General features: G+C 36.1%; 1 protein-coding gene across 13 annotated transcripts in view; it reads right to left on the bottom strand.

Moving 5' to 3' along the window:
- The window catches only part of ANKRD12 (ankyrin repeat domain 12), a 137660-nt gene that overhangs the window by 90558 nt on the left and 26550 nt on the right, over nt 1-20552 (bottom strand). For all 13 annotated transcript variants that reach the window (XM_070627430.1, XM_070627431.1, XM_070627426.1 and 10 more), the window contains exon 2: nt 5873-6010. In XM_070627430.1, the coding sequence (XP_070483531.1) occupies nt 5873-5959 (87 nt within the window). In that variant the 5' untranslated portion in view covers nt 5960-6010. The remainder of the gene's footprint in view (nt 1-5872; nt 6011-20552) is intronic.

The raw sequence follows: 20552 nt of genomic DNA, 5'->3' as shown, positions 1-20552 counted from the left end.
CTGCATTCACTGTCTGTCAGGCTTGAAGTGGATGCCCCTGCAACTGCTTAGCTGCCTTGGTGTGGGGTGCTCCCACAGGCTATCTCCCGATAACTCCAAGAGTGCAAGTGTTCCCACAAAAGGCTGCCTTCTCTCCCTTCTCTCAGGGTCACCATCTGGCCGCCGTGAGATCCCACCCCTCAGTCCCTACCGCACGGGAGGAAAAAGAGCCCCTTACCTCCTTCTACTGTCTCTTGGGGGTGTCCAGCATCTCCACCCTCAGACATAAGGCTGTGTGGCTCTCTCAGATGTCTATTGTGTTGTGTGAATGTACTCTGTTGGTTTATGAATGTCCTTTACATCATATCTTAAGGGGCAGAGACTAAGGGAAGACCTCATTCTGCCAGAATGCTGACCTCACTCTCTCAGATTCATCTTTTTTACATCTTCTGCTTGGATTACCCTTTTCTCCCACCTACCTGCTCATCACATACTTATTCATCCTTGAGCATCCAGATTAAGTATCTTTTCTTCTGTGAGACCATCACTGAATCCCCTATAATTGACTGACTCCTGCTCTCCCTTTCATCTCATCATTGTACACTCAATATGTTCATTAGTGTGCTTCTTACAATGGTAAAGAAATTCTCAAAGTATGGTCATGATATTATTTCAGGGGATATGCAAGATCAGAAATATGCTCATAATAACACTAAGATGTTATTCTATCTTTCTCTCTCATTCTTTCAAGAATGTATACTGGAGTTTTCTAGAGACTACATACACCACAAATGATATCCAAACATACTGAATGCAAAAGCAGATGAGAATTTGGCTATCTTCTGTTAAGTCAGACACTAAAGTTTTGCAAAATCAATGACACTCTTCCCACTAATATTTTTTGTCTTGCAGTATGTAGTTGTCTTCCATAAAAATATGTGTGTTAACATGTAATAGTTGTACTGTGTTTTAAACCAATTAAGAAACATTTAAAATTTTTTGTTTTACTTTCTCACATCAACTGATATATCAATATATTAACAACTTCTTTAGGATCATCAATTATGTTGAAGAGTATCAAGGGGTCCTGAGAGCAAAACATTTCAGACACAAAAGTAGACCAATTAGTTAAGAGTCTTCATAAAGATTTAGACCATGCTTTAACCACTCATTTGTTCCAAGGGCCACAGGAAAGGTACATAACACAACAGGAATCTCATGAAAGGTTTTAAGTCCATCTCCTTATGATTTGTCACCTTTGGCACATTAAAATACATTTGGGGAAACTTCTGTCTATGGTGGAGTGAAGATATTGGCAACTTATCTTGCCAAGAGCCAATAATAAATCTGGAAACAGTTCCAGAAATTGAACAGAAGCAAACAACAAACTGAGAAGCACTTTCTTTAAGAAAAACTGCTGAACTATGGATAAGAATCATGAATATCTTTAGCATTCTTGCTGGGGTTGCTCTCATTTCCTGGCCAATGCTTAGTTTGCATCAAGTGCTCAAGGGTAGGGCTGGCAATGAAAACTAGCATCTTTGCTGCCAGAGAGCGTCAACTTGAATTAGTGTACAGAGCCAAACACACACACCCAGCCACTCTGTTGATAAAAATAGCAAACAAGGGAGGAAATGAATGGAGGTAGAAAAAGAAAAAAGACCTTGTTCTATTAGCCTAAGGTTGTGGTTCCACTGTCAGGGAGCGGAAGCTAGTGGACAAGTCAGAAATTTAACAAGGAGACTGAAGTAATGAGAGAGCCACAGACGGTGCTAGATAAGTGTCACACATCCCTGGCTGACAGAGAAGCTATGTAAATGTGCTGGGAAGACCTGAGAAGGACTAATCTCTCCATGTGTGTATATATATATATATCCCTGACTGACTAGAAGACTGCGTGCATATGCAAGGAAGCTCTGAGAGGGTCCAAGCTCTCTACATACTCTTAGATGACTAGGAGGCTGCACACAAGGAAAGGGAAAACCTGGGTGAGTCCAGCAGAAAGTAAATGCCAGATCTGAAAAATGCCTGAACGTTGAATGCCACTCCCCAACACACAGGTAAGTCTGTTAGCAGAGGTGGAAGACTTATTGGCTCAGGGTGTTTGAGGATGACTTCTGACCAATCAATGGCTGTTGACTAATCTATGCAACACAAGGGCCAACACCCAGAAAGTGAGACTAAAAAAGCAAAAGAAAAAATGGACACCAGTGGTTGTGACAAACAGCACAGATAAACTCCTGATGTATTACCAAAAACAGAAAAAATGTAGCAACAATTAAAACTTTCAGGTGGAAAACAATGAGAATCCACAGCTGGTACAATACATGATCTAAATTGTCCAGCTTCCAATAAAAATTAAGACATACAAAAAAGCAAGGAAAAAAGTATTCAATGCAAACTTCTCTAAGTGGGCCCAGATATTAGATTTGCCGAAGACTATAAAGCAGCTATCCTAAAGAAAGGAATAAATAAAACAATATTTAAAGAACTAAAGTAAGACAACAATGACTTATTAAATAGAGAATATCAAAAAAAGAAAAATTACAAAAGAAGTCAAATGGAAATACCAGATTTGAAAAGCAGAGTAATTGGAAATGTATTTGATATGTTCAACAGCAAAGGTGAGATGGCACGAAAAAAAGAAAAAAAAAAATCAGTAAATTAACCATCCCAAATTTCATGAAAACTATTAATCTACAAATCCAAGAAGCTCAACAAATCTCAAGTAGGATAAACACAAAGGGATCGTACATACATTAAGGTCAAACTGCTTCAATACAAGACAGAGAGCAGCAATGAAAAAAAATCATCACCACAAGAGTACAATTATAATACAGCTGACTTCTCATCAGAAACAGTTAAAGCAAGAAAGAAGTGGGATGACATATGGTTGTCTCTTGGTATCCACAGGGGATTGGTTCCAGGAACCCACCTGGATGCCAAAATGCATGAACTCCCACAGATACCAAAAATGTGTGGATGCTTCAAGTGTCTTACATAAAATGGCAGATGACAATGAATAAAGTCGGCCTTCCGTTAACAACTGTGAACACAAATCCTGCAGATAATGAAGGCTCACTGTTGTACTCAATCTACTAAAAGCAAAAGAGTCAACTTAAGAATTGTCCATCCAACAAAACTACCCTTTAAAAAGAAAGGCCATCACAAAACACCACCTATTGTATAACTCCATTTATATAAAATATCCAGAACAGGCAAATCTATAAAGACAAAGTGAATTAGTGGCTGCTGAGGGTTGTGGGGGTTGGGGACAGAACACGAAGGGACTACTAATCAGTACAGAATGTCTCTTTTTTGGGTGAAAAAGTTCTAAAATTGATAGTGGTGATGATTGCACAATTCTGCATATACTAAAAACTATTGAACTGTACACTTTAATTGAAAAAACTGTACAGTATGTGAATTATATCTCAATAAAGCTGTAATTAAAAAATGGCAAAATCAAGATATCCCTAGATCAATGAAGACTGAGAGAAATCATGGCTAAAGATCTGTCTTACAGTAAATACTATGGAAAATTCTTCTAGACACTAAGGAAATGATACCAGACAGTAAATTAAATCAAATTAAGAGTGCCAAAATTGGTAAATTTGTAGGTAAAATGAACTGTATAAATATATATTTCTCTTCTTTCTTTAAAAGATAAGATTGTATAAAACAATAATTATAACATTCTGTTGCTGGGTTAATACAAATGAAGTTGTAATCTATATTATGTAGACAGCACAAAGGAAAGGAAGGAAAAAGAGCTATATTGGAGCAAAGTTGCTGGAATTTTACTGGAATTAAGTCAATACTAACCTGTAGTAAAAGGATACATGTTATAATCCCTAGATCAGTATCATAAGATTACAATGTAAGAAACATAGTTTAATAAAATCATAGAACTTTAAGTAGTACACTGAAAAATATTTAAAACAAAAAAAGGAAGCACAGATGGGAGAGAAATAAAAAAGACATGAAACCTATCAGAACAGAGAGCAAAATGGCAGATATAAATCCAAACTTTCAATAATTACATTCAATGTTAGTGGCTTAAACACTGCATTCAAAAGGCAGAGACTGCCAATGCAATCAGGCAAGAAAAAGAAATAAAAGTATCCATGTTGGCAAAGAAGTAAAATTATCTTTATCATAAATGACATGATTCCATATGTAGAAATTCCTAAGGTATTCACAAACTTTTAGAACCAATAAATGAGTGCAGTAAGGCTGCAGGGTACAAGTGTACTATATAAAAGTCAATTGTAGGAGCTGGCCAGGTGGCATAGTGGTTAAGTTCGTGTGCTCTGCTTTGGCAGCCCGTGGTGTGTGGGTTTGGATCCTGGGTGCAGAACTACACATTGCTCATCAAGCTGTGCTGTGGCGGTGTCCCACATACAAAAATAGAGGAAGATTGGCACAGAAGTTAGCTCAGGGTCCATCTTCCTCACCAAAAAACCCCACAAAAAACAACTGTATTTCTACATACTAGCAATAAAAAATCCAAAATGAAATTATCCACAATAGCATCCAAAAGAATAAAATACCAGTAATTTAACAATGGAAGTGCAAGATTTGTAAAGTGAAAACTCTACAAAGCATCACTCAGGGAAACTGAAAATCTAAATAAATAGATATTCTGTGGTGATGGATTGGAAGACATATTGTTAAGATGGCAATACTATTCAAAGTGATCTATAGATTCATTCTACAGATTCAATGAAATTCCTATCAAAATCTCCGTAGGCTTTTTTGCAGGAACTGACAAAGTAACGCTAAAACTTACATGGAAATGCAAAGGACCCTGAATAGCCAAAACAACTTTTACAAAGAACAAAGTTTGAAAACTCACACTTCCTGATTTTGAAAGCAGATTAGGGGATCCCTGCGGGTTGGAGTGGGGACAAGGACTGACTACAAATGGGCATGAGGATCTTTTAACAATGACGGAAACAGTATATATTGGATTGTGATAATGGTTGCACAACTCTATAAATTTACTAAATAATCACCAAATTCTACACTAAATGAGTAAATGTAATGGAATATAAATTATACCTCAATAAAGTTGTTAAAAGATTTGCACACATATATTCACAGTAGCTTTATTCATATGAGCCAAAAAGTGGAACCATTTCAGATATCCTTCAACAACAAAACACCTCAGGGGAAAAAAAACAAAAGGAAAAAAACAAGAAAGAAAGAAAAATTCAAAGATAATACGTAAAACTAACTAGATAAAGGAGAGTCTAAGGAGAGAGAGGAGAACATTGCAGAAATCTAAATGAAGGTTTTGAAGGTCTAAATTAAATAGGAATGCAGAAGGATAGAGGTAAAAAGACAGAATCACAAGTCACTGGCAAGGACGACTAATCAACAACAAACACTGCTAACATTTACTGAGCACTTACTATGTACCAAGCATTGTATTAAATAAGCACAATACTTATGTCATTTTACCGTCACAGCAATTCTATCAAGCACTAATTGTCCTCTAATCCAGACAGATACCGAGGTTGTAAAAGTTACATAAATCATCCAAGGTTATATACAAGGAAAACGGAACAGCTACTGTGTATGTGTGTTTTGGTACCAGGGCTCAGGTGAAGAAATGCCAAACAACTGTGAGGTCTTAGATTTTTTCCCCTCTCTTAATGATTTTTTAAGTAATCGTGTGATCTTAGTAACTGTGTTATCTCAGGGAATGGAAAACCATCTTATGCCCAGGAATCCAAATTATTTCTAAATGGCTTAGAAAAATGGTATAGATTTATCTGGCATCCATACTGCTTTTTATCTTATGAGTAATTACTAAAACTTCAAAATCAGCGAGTCTTTTTCCCAGTTCCAAGAGTCAACAAATCTTTAGTATAATCAGATCACATACCTTTCTTCCATATGGTTTTTCGACCATATTGCTATCACTGTCAGAATTTTCACTCTGAACTGGTTTTGTGAACCCAGATTTGGGCATCTTATAGCTGTTCAGCTCGCTGATGCTTTTATCAGTCTTCTCATCCTGGATCTGTAAAGAATGAATATATAAGGGTTATTTATATACATATGCAATAAAACCGACTTAAAGTTTATGAGCCACAATGAGTGCAATTTGGTTTTCTCTCTATATCTACAATTTATTTTCTCAGAGAGGCTATAGTAACCTAAAATAAGTTTCAACAATTTAAGCTTCTAATTACAGTTCTCTTGTTCAAGACCACTCAACTTGTCACTGAAAAGAAAAAAAGTACTTTTATATTTCTTCACACATTCTCTAGACTAATATCCAGTTTTCTGGCCACTAGAAGCAGACAAAGTGGAAGGAATGGCAAAGAATTTGTCATTCCAAGCATAGCTCCAGAGATAGGAGGTATTAATAGATTCTCTGGTAGTTCTGCATTGGTCTGGAAGCTATTTCTGAAGATTCAACAAAGAACCTGAAAGGTTTGAAGTTATTTTACAACATAACTAATTCTATTTTAAATTAAATTAAATTAATTAAACCCTTCCTACTTAAAATCCCTAGAGTGGTTTACTTTCCTTCACTGAACTCTCAGACATCCTCAGGCATTCAGTTACTTTATCAACCTACTCATTGATTTAATCTTTATCATACTGTTCTGTAATTATCACTTCACGTATCGTTCTCTTTCCAATTTGTTCAGCCTTCTGTCTCCTGCACTGCAAGTTGACTTAATAAGCTAAGGACCCTCTTAGAAGCTTGTGCTAATGTACAAGGTTACACTTGAGAGATCCAGAAAAAATTCCAAGAAGGGGGTTTTACATATAAAAGGGGAAGCCATGAGGCTAGACCTGTGTTGCTGTCTGATGACCTATTAGCCACATATGGTTGCTGAAAGTTAGATAAATTAAAATTAAAGTGCAGATATACAACATTTCTATTATCACAGAAAGCTCTATTGCACAGCACTGGGCTAGACTGAGGCTGCTGGCCAACAGGAGCATGACTTGGTCACAAGCAGAACGACTGACAAGTTTAATTTTAACTATTCCATGCTCTAAATTCACTATAAATGGATATCATAGGTCTAACTAAGCTACATTCTAGTATCTATGTTAATTATTAAACCTCAAGACAACTTGAAGAGAGGATTAGAAAACTCTTATGTGCTTCAAATTGTTCTATTGGTGCTTTAAATTTTATTCGGTTTCTACAGAAACAAAAGCAAAAATCCCTTAAATGAACTGAATTAATTTGTAAATTATCAAAACTAGATTAATCTGGATACAGCCAAATTAGAGTATATTCCAAAACAAAAAACTGCTAGAGTTCAAACAGTTCAAATCTTTCACTTTATTGAGGAGGAAACAAACTTGAAGAAATAAACTTGTTTGACACTACACACAAGAGAGGCAGTTTACCTTGGGGCCACTCAACTGTTTCAATTATGACCACATAACAGAATCATTTAAACATGGCACTGTCCCCAAAACTAGCCCTGTGTAAAGCTTCCAGAGTTAGAGAGTTATAAGTCATATATAAACAAAAATTCTGACCCAAAAGCAAAATGGAGCTGTAAACATCGACAGGCAAGACTATAAAGAGAAAGCAGCATCTCCTTTGTAGATCATGCAAAGCAAGTTAATGGTGAACGAAGGAGTGTCTTATTTTTTGAGAAAATTATACATGCCAATAATATTATATTAATAGACTGTATGTTTAAAAAAACCCTTATATTATTTTTCATTAACTCAAAAAATTTCAGACCTAGCAATAAAAACCACAATTAGATTCCAAAAATATTACTTCAATCAACAAATACTAAGCACTTAATATGTAGTTAGGTTCTGGGTCCACAATCTATATTGTAATCACTAGAGCAACCACTATAAAAACTATGCAAAGAGATAATAAATAATACATTATGTAAACTACAATGGAATATTTAAAAATGTACAAATAACCCAACAGCAGGCAGAAAAAGAACTGAGGAATGAAAAACAGAAAGAACAGACAAAATAATAAAATGATAGACCTAATCCAAAAATATCAATAATTATAAGAATGCAAATGGTTCAAACACACCCATTAGAAGACAAAGACTGTCAGAAGAAGGGAAAAAATGACTCAACTATATGCTACTAACAAGAATTTCACTTCAAACATAATGACACAGGTAGGTTAAAAGTAAAAGAGTGGAAAAAAATATGCCATGCAAGCACTAATCAAAGGAATGCTGAAGTAACCGTATTAACATTAGACAAAATAGACCTCAGAGCAAAGAGGGACATTACATATTACAAACTGATAAAAGCGTCAGTTCACTAAATGTGCATGCAACTAGCAAGAGAGCTTCAAAATACAGGAAGCAAAAACTGACAGAAGAAATAGACAAATTCATGATTATAGTTGGAGGCTTCAACAACTCTGCTGAGTAAGACAGAAAATTAACAAGGATATGAAAGAACTGAAAAATGTCATTGATTCGAATCAAGGGACTCTAATTGATGTTTCTTTAAAAATGTGCCCAACAAGAGAACACTCATTCTTTCCAAGGGCACACGATATTCACCAAGATAGGCCATATCACGGATCATAAACGAATGGAAATAAATTTAAAATAATTAAAATCCTACAAAATTTGTTCTTACACAATAAAGAAATCAAACCAGACTCATTTATAGAAAGATAACAGGAATATATCCAAATTAAAAAATAAAAAATCAATGAAATTGAAAATTAGTTCTCTAAAAAGATCAATAAATCTCTGTTGTAAAAATCAACTCAAAATGAATTAAAGACTTGAAGGTAGGGGGCCAGCCCAGTGGTGCAGCAGTTAAGTTTTGCACATTCTGCTTTAGAGGCCTGGGGTTCACTGGTTCGGATCCCTGGTGCAGACATGGCACCACTTGGCAAGCCACGCTGTGGTAAGTGTCCCACATATAAAGTAGAGGAATATAGCATGGATGTTAGCTCACGGCCAGTCTTCCTCAGCAAAAAGAAGACTGGCAGCAGATGTTAGCTCAGGGCTAATCTTCCTCAAAAAAACCAAAAAAAAGACATGAAGGTAAGACATGAAACCATAATACTTCTAGAAGAAAATATAGGCAGTACATTCTTTGCTATCAGCCTTAGAAGGATCTTTTTGAATACTATGACTACTTGGACAAGGGAAACACAAGAAAACATAAACAAGTGTGACTTCATCAGAGTAAACAGCTTCTGCAAGGCAAAGGAAACCAGGAACAAAATGAAAAGACAACCCACCAACTGGGAGAAAACATTTGCAAAGCATATATCCGACAAGGGGTTAACATAAAGATATAAAGAACTCATATTCCAAAATATAAAGAACTCATACAACTCAACAACAAAAAACAAACAACCTGAATCAAAAAATGGGCAGAGGATACGAACAGACGTTTTTCAAAGAAGATATGAAGATGACCAATAAGCACATGAAAAGATGTTCAACATCACTAATCGTCAGGGAAACGTAAATCAAAACTACACTGAGATATCACCTGACACCCATTAGAATAGTGATAAACACCAAGACAAAAAATAATAAATGCTGGAAAGGATGTGGAGAAAAGGGAATCCTCATAAACTGTGGGTCGGAATGCAAACTGCTGCAGCCACTATGGAAAACAGTATGGAGATTTCTCAAAAAATTAAAAATAGAAATACCATACAACCCAGCTATCCTACTACTGGCTATTTATCCAAACAACTTGAAATCAACAATTCAAAGAGACTTATATGTTCATTGCAGCATTATTCACAATAGCCAAGACCTGGGAGCAACACAAGTGCCTATCGACTGATGAATGGATAAAGATGTGGTAAATGTATACAACTGAATACTCCTCCTAAAAAAAGACAAAATCACCCCATTTGCAACAACATGGATGGAACTTGAGAATATAATGTTAAGCGAGATAAGCCAGACAAAGACAAACACTGTATGATTTCATTCATACGTGCAAGACAAACACACACATAGACAAAGAAATCAGACCAGTGGTTACCAGAGGGGAAGGGCATTGGGAGGTGGGCATAGGGGTAAAGGGGCACAGATATATATGGTGACAGACAAACAACAACGTACAATCAAAATTTCACGATGTTATGCCACAACTAGAAGGACCTGTAACTAAGATATACAACTATGTACTGGGGGAATTTGGGGAGACAGTGCAGGAAAAAAAAATTCACGATGTTATAAAGTATTATGATCTCAATAAAAAAAGAAAGAAAATCCTTAGTTATAAAATAAATCATCAGATCCTAAAAAACAGAAAAATTCTCTGTTGTCAGTTCCATAGAGTTGATTCCAACTCTTAGCAACTCTCTGTACAGCAGAGCAGAACCCTGCCCGATCTTTCTGTGCCATTCTCTCACCTTCTGGTGCTATATCAGACAGTGCTCTGCCGCTATTCATAGGGTTTTGGTGGCAAATTTTTGCGGAAGTAGGTGGCCAGGTCCTTCTTCCTAGCCTGTTTTAGTCTGGAAGCTCAGCTGAAACTTGTCCACCATGGCTGATCCTGCTGGTATTTGACATACTGGTGGCATAGCTTTCAGCATCATAGCAACACACAGCCACCACAGGAGGACAACTGACAGATGCTGTGGTTCCATGACTGGGAAATGAAATTGGGCCACGGTGGTGAGAGGGCTGAATCTTAACGAGACCACAAAGCTGACTAGTAAATCTTTAGCCAGATCTATTAGAAATAAAAGAGAGACCTACATAACCAAAATCAACAATGGAAGAGGAAATATCACTACAGGTCCTATAAACACATAGATGATAATAACGGAATATTATGAACAACTTTATACAAATAAATTCAACAAATTAAATGAAATAAACAAATTCCTTGAAAGGCACACACTACCAAAGCTCACGGAAGAAAACATAATTTCAATACCTCAATATTTATTAAACAAATTGACTTCACATTTAAAAACAAAGAAAACTCCAGGCCTAGGTGGCTTCAATGGTAAATTCTACAAAACACACAAGGAAGAAATAATACCAATTCTATACAAACTCTCCTGAAAAAGGAAAGAGGTAGGAACATATTTTATGAGGCCAACAAAACCCTGATACCAAAAGTGGAGTCTTTCAAAATAAAACTACAGACCAATATACCTCACGATCATACACAAAACATTCTCAACAAAATATCAGCAAATCAAAACTAACTATACATAAAAAGGATAAACACATCATGATCAAGTGGGATTTATCCCAGGAATTCAAGGTCAGCTGAATGTTTGAAAATCAATCTGTGTAATTCACTGTATTAACAGACTAAAAGCAATTAAAAAAAAGATCATTTCAACAGATACAGAAAAAGCATTTGATAAAATTTAATGTTCACTGATGACAAACAACTCTCAGCAAACTAGTGATAAAACACAACTTAAATGCCTTCTTTCTCTCCTAAGATCAACAATGAGGCAAGGATGTCCACTCTCATCACTTTACCTCCAACCAGCTTTAGTGAGGTATAACTGACAAAAATTGTATATATTTAAGGTATACAATGTGATGATGTGATATACGTATACACTGTGAAATATTACCACAATCAAGCTAATTAACACACCCATCACCTCACACAGTTAGCATTTTCTGTGTGTGTTGTAAGAACACTTATGGTTTACTCTCTTAGCAAATTTCAAGTATATAGTACAGTATTATTAACTATAGTTGCCATGCTGTACATTTACATCCCCAGAACTTACTCATCTTATAACTGAAAGTTTGTATCTTTTGACCATCTTCCCATTTCCCCCACTCCCTGAGCCCCTGGCAACCACCATTCTACTTTCTGCTTCTCTGAGTTCATCAAAGGCAGGATCTCCCTTTTTTATGGCTAAATAATATTGCATTGTAAATATATATACCACATATTCTGTCTTCATTCATCCATCAACAGACACTTAGGTTGATTCTATACTTTGGCTATTGTGAATAATGCTGCAACAAACATGGGAGTACAAATTTCTGAAATACTGATTTTATTTCCTTTGGATGTATACCCAGAAGTGGAATTGCTGGATCAGAGGGCAGTTCCAGTTTTAATTTTTTGAAGAAGCTCCATACTGTTTTCAATAATGGCTGCACCAACTTACACTCCCACCAACAGTATACAAGGGACTCTTTCCGCCACACCCTTACCAACACCTGCTCTCTCTTGCCTTTTTGGTAATAGCCATCCTTACAGGCATGAGGTGATATCTGACTGTGGTTTTGATTTGCATTTCCCTGATGACTAGTGATGTTGAGCACCTTTTCATATACTTGGCCACCTGCATGTTTTCTTTGGAAAAGCATCTGTTCTGGTCCTTTGCCCACTTTTTAACTGGGTTATTTTACTCTACTTTTTTGCTATTGAGTTGTATGACTTCGTTCTTTATTTTGGACATTAACCTCTTATCAGATGTATGGTTTGCAAATATTTTCTCCCACCCCATAGGCTGCTTTTTCACTTCATTTGTCATGCAATTTCTTTCATCAATGTCTTATACTTTTAACTTGATGTGGTCCCATTTATTTATTTTTGCTTGTGTTACCTGTGCTTGTGGCATCATATTCATGAAATCACTGCCAAGACCAATGTTAAGGTGGTTTTCCCCTATATTTTCTTGTAGGAATTTTATGGTTTTAGGTTTTATATTTAAGTCGTTAATCCATTTCAATATTGGGGTATGGTCTAAGGGTCCAATTTCATTCTTCTGCATGTAGATATCCAGTTTTCCCAACATCGCTCATTGAAAATACTGTCCTTTCCTCATTTTGTGCTCTTGTCAAAGATTAGTTTATCATATATGCATACACTTATTTCTGGGCTCTCTATTCTGTTCCATTGGACTGTCTGTTTTGATGCCAGTACCATTCTGTTTTGATTACTACAGCTTTGTAATAGAGCTTGAATTCTGGAAGTGTGACACCTCCAGCTTTGTTCTTCTTTCTCAAGACTGCTTTGGCTATTTGGTATCTTTTCTGGTTCGATACAAATTTCAGGATTGTTTTTTCTACTTCTGCAAAAAATACCATTGGAATTTTGATAGAGATTGCTTTGAATCTGTAGATCACTTTAGGTACTATGGACATTTTATTAATTCTTTCCTATCCATGCACTCAAGATATCGTTCTACTTATTTGTCTTCAACTTCTTTTGTCAATATCTTATCTTTCACCTCCTTGGTTCAATTTATTCCTAAGTATTTTATTCTTTTTGATGGTATTGTAAACGGAATTTTCATTTTAAATTTTTTCTTCAGATAATTCGTTGTTGCTGTATATAAATGCAACTACTATTTTGTATGTTGATTTTGTATCTGGCAAACGTACTGAATTCATTTATTAGTTTCAGTAATCTTTTTGGTGGAATCTTTAGGGTTTTTTTAATATATAAGATCACGTCATCTGCAAACAGAGACAACTTAACTTATTCTTTTCTGATTTGGATGTCTTTTATTTCCTTTTCTTGCCTAACTGCTCTGGCTAGGACTTTCAGTACTATGTTGAATAGAAATGGTGAGAGCAGGCACCCTTGTCTAGTTCCTGATCTTAGAGGCAAAGCTAAAGCTTTTCACTGCTGAGTATGTTCACTGTGTGCTTATATATATGGCCATTTTTGTGCGAAGGCACATTCTTTCGATACCTAATTTGTTAAGAGTTTTTATCATGAAAGGATATTGAATTTTGTCAATGCTTTTTCTGCATCTATGCAGATGACTGCACCACTCCTATTCAAAATTGTACTTACCGGTGGTCCTAACTAGTTCAATAAGGCAAGAAAAATAAAGTAAAGGTATATATAGCTTGGAAAAGAAGTAAAACAGGTCTTATTTCTGGATGACATGATCATCTATGTAGCCAAAGGCAAGATATCTACAGAGAAACTGCTAGAACTTATAAGTAAGCATAGGAAGGACATAGGATACACATTCAATATATTAAAATTGATTTTATTTCCATATATTAGCAAGAAGCAATTGCAAATTGAAATTTAAAATATGACATACAAGAGCATCACAAATACTAAATTCTTAGCAATAAATATAACAATACATGTAAGACCATGCATGTATTGACAAATACAAAACACCGCCGAAATAAATTAAAGACCTAAATAAATGGAGAGCTATACTACGTTTATGGATTAGAAGACTGAGTATTGATAAGATGTCAATTCTGCCCCAAACTGACCTGCAAATTCAATGTAATCATAGTCAAAATCCCAGGACTTTTTTTTTAATAGAAAATGACAAACTGTAGATCATATATATGTAAAAATGTTAATGGCCTAGAAAAGTCTAAATAATTTTGGGAAAAAGCCAAATTCACAGACTCATATTACCTGATTTCACTACTTAGTATAAAGATACAGCAAGCAAGACAGTGTTTACTGGCAAAAAGACAGACTTTCAGATTAGTGAAACAGATCCAAAGTCCAGAAACAGACTTCTACATATACGTCCAACTGATTTTCAAAAAGCTGCCAATGCAATTATCGGGGAAAGGATATAGTCCTTTTAACAAATGGTGTTGGAAGAACTGTATTTCCATATCGCCCCCCAATAGCTTTGACCCTTACCTCACCTCATAGAGAAATATTACCACAAAGTGCATCACATCCTAAACGTGCTAAAGTTATATGTTTTCTAGTAGAAAACAGACTATTTTAGTGACCTTGAGTTAGACAGAGATTTCTTAAATAGGCTATGAGAAGTAGAAACTATAAAAGGAAAAATGTGGATAAGTTGGACTTCACAAATCAAACTTGCTCTCTTTAAATGACATTATTAAGAAAAATGGAAAGAAAATCATACTGGGAGAAAATATTTGCAAATCATATCTTTATAAAGGACTTCATCCAGAATATACAAGTAACTTTTACAAAGCAGTAAGAAGATGATCATCTGATTTTAAAAGGACCAAAAGATTCTAACAGTTCACCAAAGACTATATAATAAATGACAAGCACAGAAAAACATGCTCAATCTCATTTGTCATCAGGGGATTAATAATGAGATGTCACTTTATACTCAAAAGAACAGCTAAAATTAAAAAGAATAAGGAAGACCAAGTATTAAGATGTAGAGAAACTGGAACTCTCATATATCGCTGGGGGTTAGGAGGAAATGCAAAGTGGTATAGCAACTTTACAAATGAAAATAGCTAGTGGCATCTTTGTGTGGCTAAGAAGAATTATTCTTTTCTTCTATCTTTCGTATGACATTCTTGGTGGCTATTACACTGCTTGTTCTTGAATCTCCTTGCCCTAAGGCTGCGCAGAGGCTTCAATACTTGTTAAGGGCCAACCATCTTCAAGCTTTATGATAGACTTTGCTATCCATCAGGTAAGGGATGCAGTTTAAAGCTTTGATTCTGTCTTTTCAAAGATGTTTCTTCCTTTTCAATAAATATATTTTTGTTCCTTATAGACCAAAGAGTCTATTTATTCACCTAACAGCAAGTCACTTCCAGGGTTGACAGTCTATAAATGTATGCTATTACATTCAAAAGTTTTTCCACTCTATTTAGCTATAGCAGTAATATATATCTTCTATTTTCTTGTTTTTATAAAAATGATATTACTATTTGTGATCATTCAAGGGACACTAAAAATAGTACACATGTATGTATTTGGTTTTTTGCTGAAAAAGATTTGTCCTGAGCCAACATCCACTGCCAATCTTCCTCTTTTTGTATGTGAGCCACCACCACAGCATGGCCACTGACAGACGAATGGTATAGGTTCACGCCCAGGAACTGAACTTGGGCCGCCAAAGTGGAGTGTGCTGAACTTAACCACTAGGCCACTGGGGCTGGCCCTAAAAATATATTTTTCAATATTACTGCTATCTCTGAATAATTGTTTATAATGGAGATAAAACATTCTAGTTGCTATTCACAGGTAGCAAGTCCACATAAACAGGTACATCAAAAACTCTAGTGTAAACTAAACATCACTTGGGTGAAGAAGTTGTATATGTGCCATCTATTTCTTTAGTACAAGCACTTTAAGAACAAAGATAATTCTTAACTCAGTCAACATTACACCAAAAACTCAAAAATTCCTATCATAGTGAGGAGTAACAGATAAGTGACTATTTCTGGTTAACACCATTGACTTGAAGCATTCTTCATATTCAGTCTCATGTCCCACTGCCCCTCCTTCCTACATGCATGCTACTCTCAAACACAAACCGAGAATTTTCAAAGCTCTCAAATGGTCACAGAACCTGTACTTAAAAATACCAGTTAATTCACATTATTTGACTATTAGTGAAGAAAATCTAATCCATCAGAACTTAAATTTCTCAAGCAAATAAGTAATACTGTTCTCAGAAGTCTTGATGATAAAAACGTCCTGAAGTACATGTTAAAATACAGATTTAGGGACATCAGCATCATGGTGGAGTAAGCTGTTCCCTTGGTCTCTCCCCTACTAAGTTACAACCAGACATTCATTAACCAACAGAGGATTCTATACAAAGCACAACAGGACATCTGAGAGACTCATGCAGCCATACATCCGAAGGTGGGAGCACTGGATCCCCGGGAAGCACTGGAAGGAGGTGAGTGGATCCCCTCTCCTTCCCCAGTGGCAAGGATTTAGGTCACAGGTCATCACACAGCAGCTGATGCGCAACTGTAAGAGAAGGCAGGGGAGCAGGCAGGCCTACATGTGAATGCCTCACTTTTGAAGTGATAACCTGGCCTAAGGGAATGCTCTACATTGAGTGGCAAGGCTCAGTCACCACATGGGTGCCCCTACCAAGGAGAAGCCCAGGCGAACCACCTGTGAGCAGAGAGTGGACATGCACATGAAAGAAAGTGTCCCCCCAACCCCACGCCTAGCACACAACCTTGGCCAATCCCTGGCCAAAGCTGCAGATCCGCACCAGAGCGCCTGAGTACGCATGTGACCTGCCAAGCAGCTGAAGCCAGTGGGCAAACACAAGTGATCCCTATTGGCACAACTTCCAGCAGATCTGGCAAGTTCAGATAACACAGCTCCCAACCCCCACCCCCAGTGGTGGCAGGCAGAACCTGTGACCTGATACTACCACTATTTGCTGGAAAAGGATCACTTCATCAAATGCCATAAAGAACTACATTAACACTCCAGAGCAGAAGGAAAATGACATCTCTCGAGACACCAACACTGAAGTCATAGAAATTTACAATGTGAATGACACAGATCTCAAAATAGTTGTAATAAAGAAACTCAATAAGTTACAAGAAAACTCAGAAAGACAGTTCAATGAGCGCAGGAATAAAATTAATAAACAGAAGGAATACTTCACAAAACAGATTAAAACCCTGAAAAAAAAAACAAAACACCAAACAGAAACTCTAGAGATGAAGAACACAATGAATGAAACAAAAACCAACCTAGAAAGCTTGAAAAACAGAGCTGACATTATGGAGGACAGAATTAGTAATTTAGAGAACAAGAATACAGAAATGCTTCAGGCAGAGGAGGAGAGACAACTAAGACTTAAAAAAAGTTTTGAGAAATATCTGACTCAATCAGGAAATGCAACATAAGGATTACAGGTATTCCGGAGAGAAAAAGGAGCAGAGAAGCTGTTCAAAGAAATAATAGCTCAGAACTTCCAAAACCTAGGGAAGGACCTGGACTTACAAGTATATGAAGTCAATAAAACTTCTAATTACATCAACGCGAAAGACCATCTCCAAGGCATGTAATAGCAAAACTTGTAAAAGTTGGTGACAAAGAAAAAATATTAAGGGCAGCAAGGCAGAAGAGAATAATTTACAAAGGAACCCCTATCAGACTTTCAGTAGATTTCTCAGCAGGAATGTTACAGGCTTGGAGAGACTGGAATGATATATTCAAAATACCGAAAGACAAAAACTTACAGCCAAGAAACTCTATCGACCAAAACTATTCTTCAGATACAATGGAGAAATAAAAGCTTTCCCAGATAAACAAACAAAAGCTGAGGAAGTTCACTGCCACTAGTTCTGCTCTACAAGAAATGATCAGGGATGCCCTCATACCTGAAACAAAAAGGCAAAGGTTTACAAAGCCTTGAGCAAGGAGATAAATAGACAAAACCAGAAAATTGCAGCTCTCTATAAGAACAGGTTAACAAACACTAAGTTATAACATAAAAGATAAAGGGAAGGAAAGCATCAAAAATAACTACAATCATTTCACTTTAATCACAAACACACACACCAAACCAAAAAATTTGTGACAACTATAACTTTGACAGGGAAGAGGAGAGGGATGGAACTTGGTTAGGCTAATGGAGATAAGCAGCTATCAGAAAATGGACCATCTCATCTACAACATCTTTTATACAAACCTCATGGTAACCACTAAACAAAAAATCACAGCAGAGACACAAATCATAAACAAACAGAAAACTGAGAAAACCATCACAGATGATATGGCAGTCAGAAATACAAGGGAAGAGAAACAAGGGAAATACAGAACTGAAAAACAAGAAAGAAAGCGGCAGTATTAAGCCTTCATGTAACAATAAACACTCTAAATGTAAATGGATGCAATTCTCTGATCAAAAGAGGTGCTGGATGGATTAAAAAAACAAGATCCAACAATATGCTGCCTCCAGAAAACACACCTCAGCTCTAAAGATAAACACAGGTTCAGAGTGAAGGGATGGAAGACGATACTCCAAGCAAATGGCAAGCAAAAGAAAGCAGGTGTTGCTGTACTTGTAACAGACAAAGCAGACTTCAAGATAAAAAAGTGACAGAGACGCACTATATAATGATAAAAGGGACACTCCACCAAGAGGACATAACATTTATGGATATATATGTACCTAACACAGGAACACCCAAGTATACAAAGCAACTATTAACTGACCAAAAGAAAGAAATTAACAGCAACACAATAATAGCGGGGGACCTCAACACCCCAATTAAATCAAATGATAGGTATCCAACAAGGAAGTAATGGACTTAAATGAAACACTAAACCAATGGACTTAATAATATATAGAACACTCCATCCAAAAACAGCAGAATACATATTCTCAAGTGTACATGGAACATTCTCAAAGATAGACCATATGCTGGGAAACAAGGCAAACCTCAAAAAATTTAAGAAGACTGAAATCATATAAAGCATCTTTACCAACCACAATGCTATGAAACTAGAAATCAAATACAAGAAAAAAGCAGGGAAAGTCACAAACATGTAGAGACTAAACAATATGCTACTGAACAACCAGCGGATCAATGAAGAAATCAAAGGAGATCAAAAATTACCTGGAGACAAATGAAAATGAAAAGACATCATACCAACTCTTACAAATGCAGCAAAAGCGGTGGTAGGAGGGAAATTCATAGCAATACAGGCCCACCTTAGCAAACAAGAAAAATCTCAAATAAATAAATCTTAAAACTACACATAACAGAACTAGAAAAAGAAGAATAAACAAAGCTAAAAGTCAGCAGCAGGAAGAAATAAAAATCAGAGCAGAAATAAATGAAATAAAGACCAAAAAATCTGCAGAAAGGATCAAAGAAACTAAGAGCTGGTTCTTTGAGAAGATAAAATTGACAAACTGTTAGCTAGACTCACTAAGAAAAAAAGATAGAAAGTTCAAATAATTAAAATTAGAAATGAAAGAGGAGAAATTACAACAGATACCATAGAAATATAAAGGATTATGAAAGAGTATCATGAAAAACTACATGCCAACAAATTGGATAACCTAGAAAAAAAAGGAAAAATTCTTAGACTCCTAGTACCTCACAAAACTGAAGCATGAAGAAATAGAGCATCTGAATAGACCACTCTTAAGAGATTGAAATAGTAATCAAAAATCTCCCAAAAAACAAAAGTGTAGGACCAGATGGCTTCTCCAGAGAGTTCCACCAAACATTCAAAGAAAACTTAACACCTATCCATCTCAAACTATTCCAAAAAACTGAAGACTACAGAACGCTTCCTAAGTCACTCTATGAGGCCAATATCACCCTGATACCAAAACCAGACAAGAAAACACAAAGAAGGAGAATCACAGGCCAATAGTACTCATGAACATAGACACAAAAGTCCTCAACATACTATTGGCAAACTGAATACAGCAATACCTTAAAAGCATTATACACCAGGATCAAGTGGGCTTTATACCAGGGGCACAGGGATGGTTCAACATCTGCAAATCAATCAATGTGATACACCACATTAACAAAATGAGGAATAAAAATCACAGGAATATCTCAATGGATGCAGAAAAACATTTGGCAAGATCCAAGATCCATTTATGATAAAAATTCTCAATAAAAATAGGTATAGAAGGAAAGTACCTCAACATAATAAAGGCCATCTATGACAAACCCATAGCCAAAATAATACTCAATGGGGAAAAATTGAAAGCCATCCCTCTGAGAACAGGAACAGGACAAGGCTGCCCACTCTCACCACTCCTATTCAACAGAGTACTGGAGGTTTTGGCCACAGCAATTAGGCAAGGAAAAGAATTAAAGGGTATCCAAATAGAAATGAAGAAGTGAAACTCTGCCTGTTTGTAGATGACATGATCATATATATATAACTCTAAATAATCT

Source organism: Equus przewalskii, chromosome 7 (assembly GCF_037783145.1).
Source record: "Equus przewalskii isolate Varuska chromosome 7, EquPr2, whole genome shotgun sequence".
In the NCBI taxonomy this organism is placed as follows: domain Eukaryota; kingdom Metazoa; phylum Chordata; class Mammalia; order Perissodactyla; family Equidae; genus Equus; species Equus przewalskii.
This window is presented reverse-complemented; position numbering and strand designations above follow the sequence as displayed.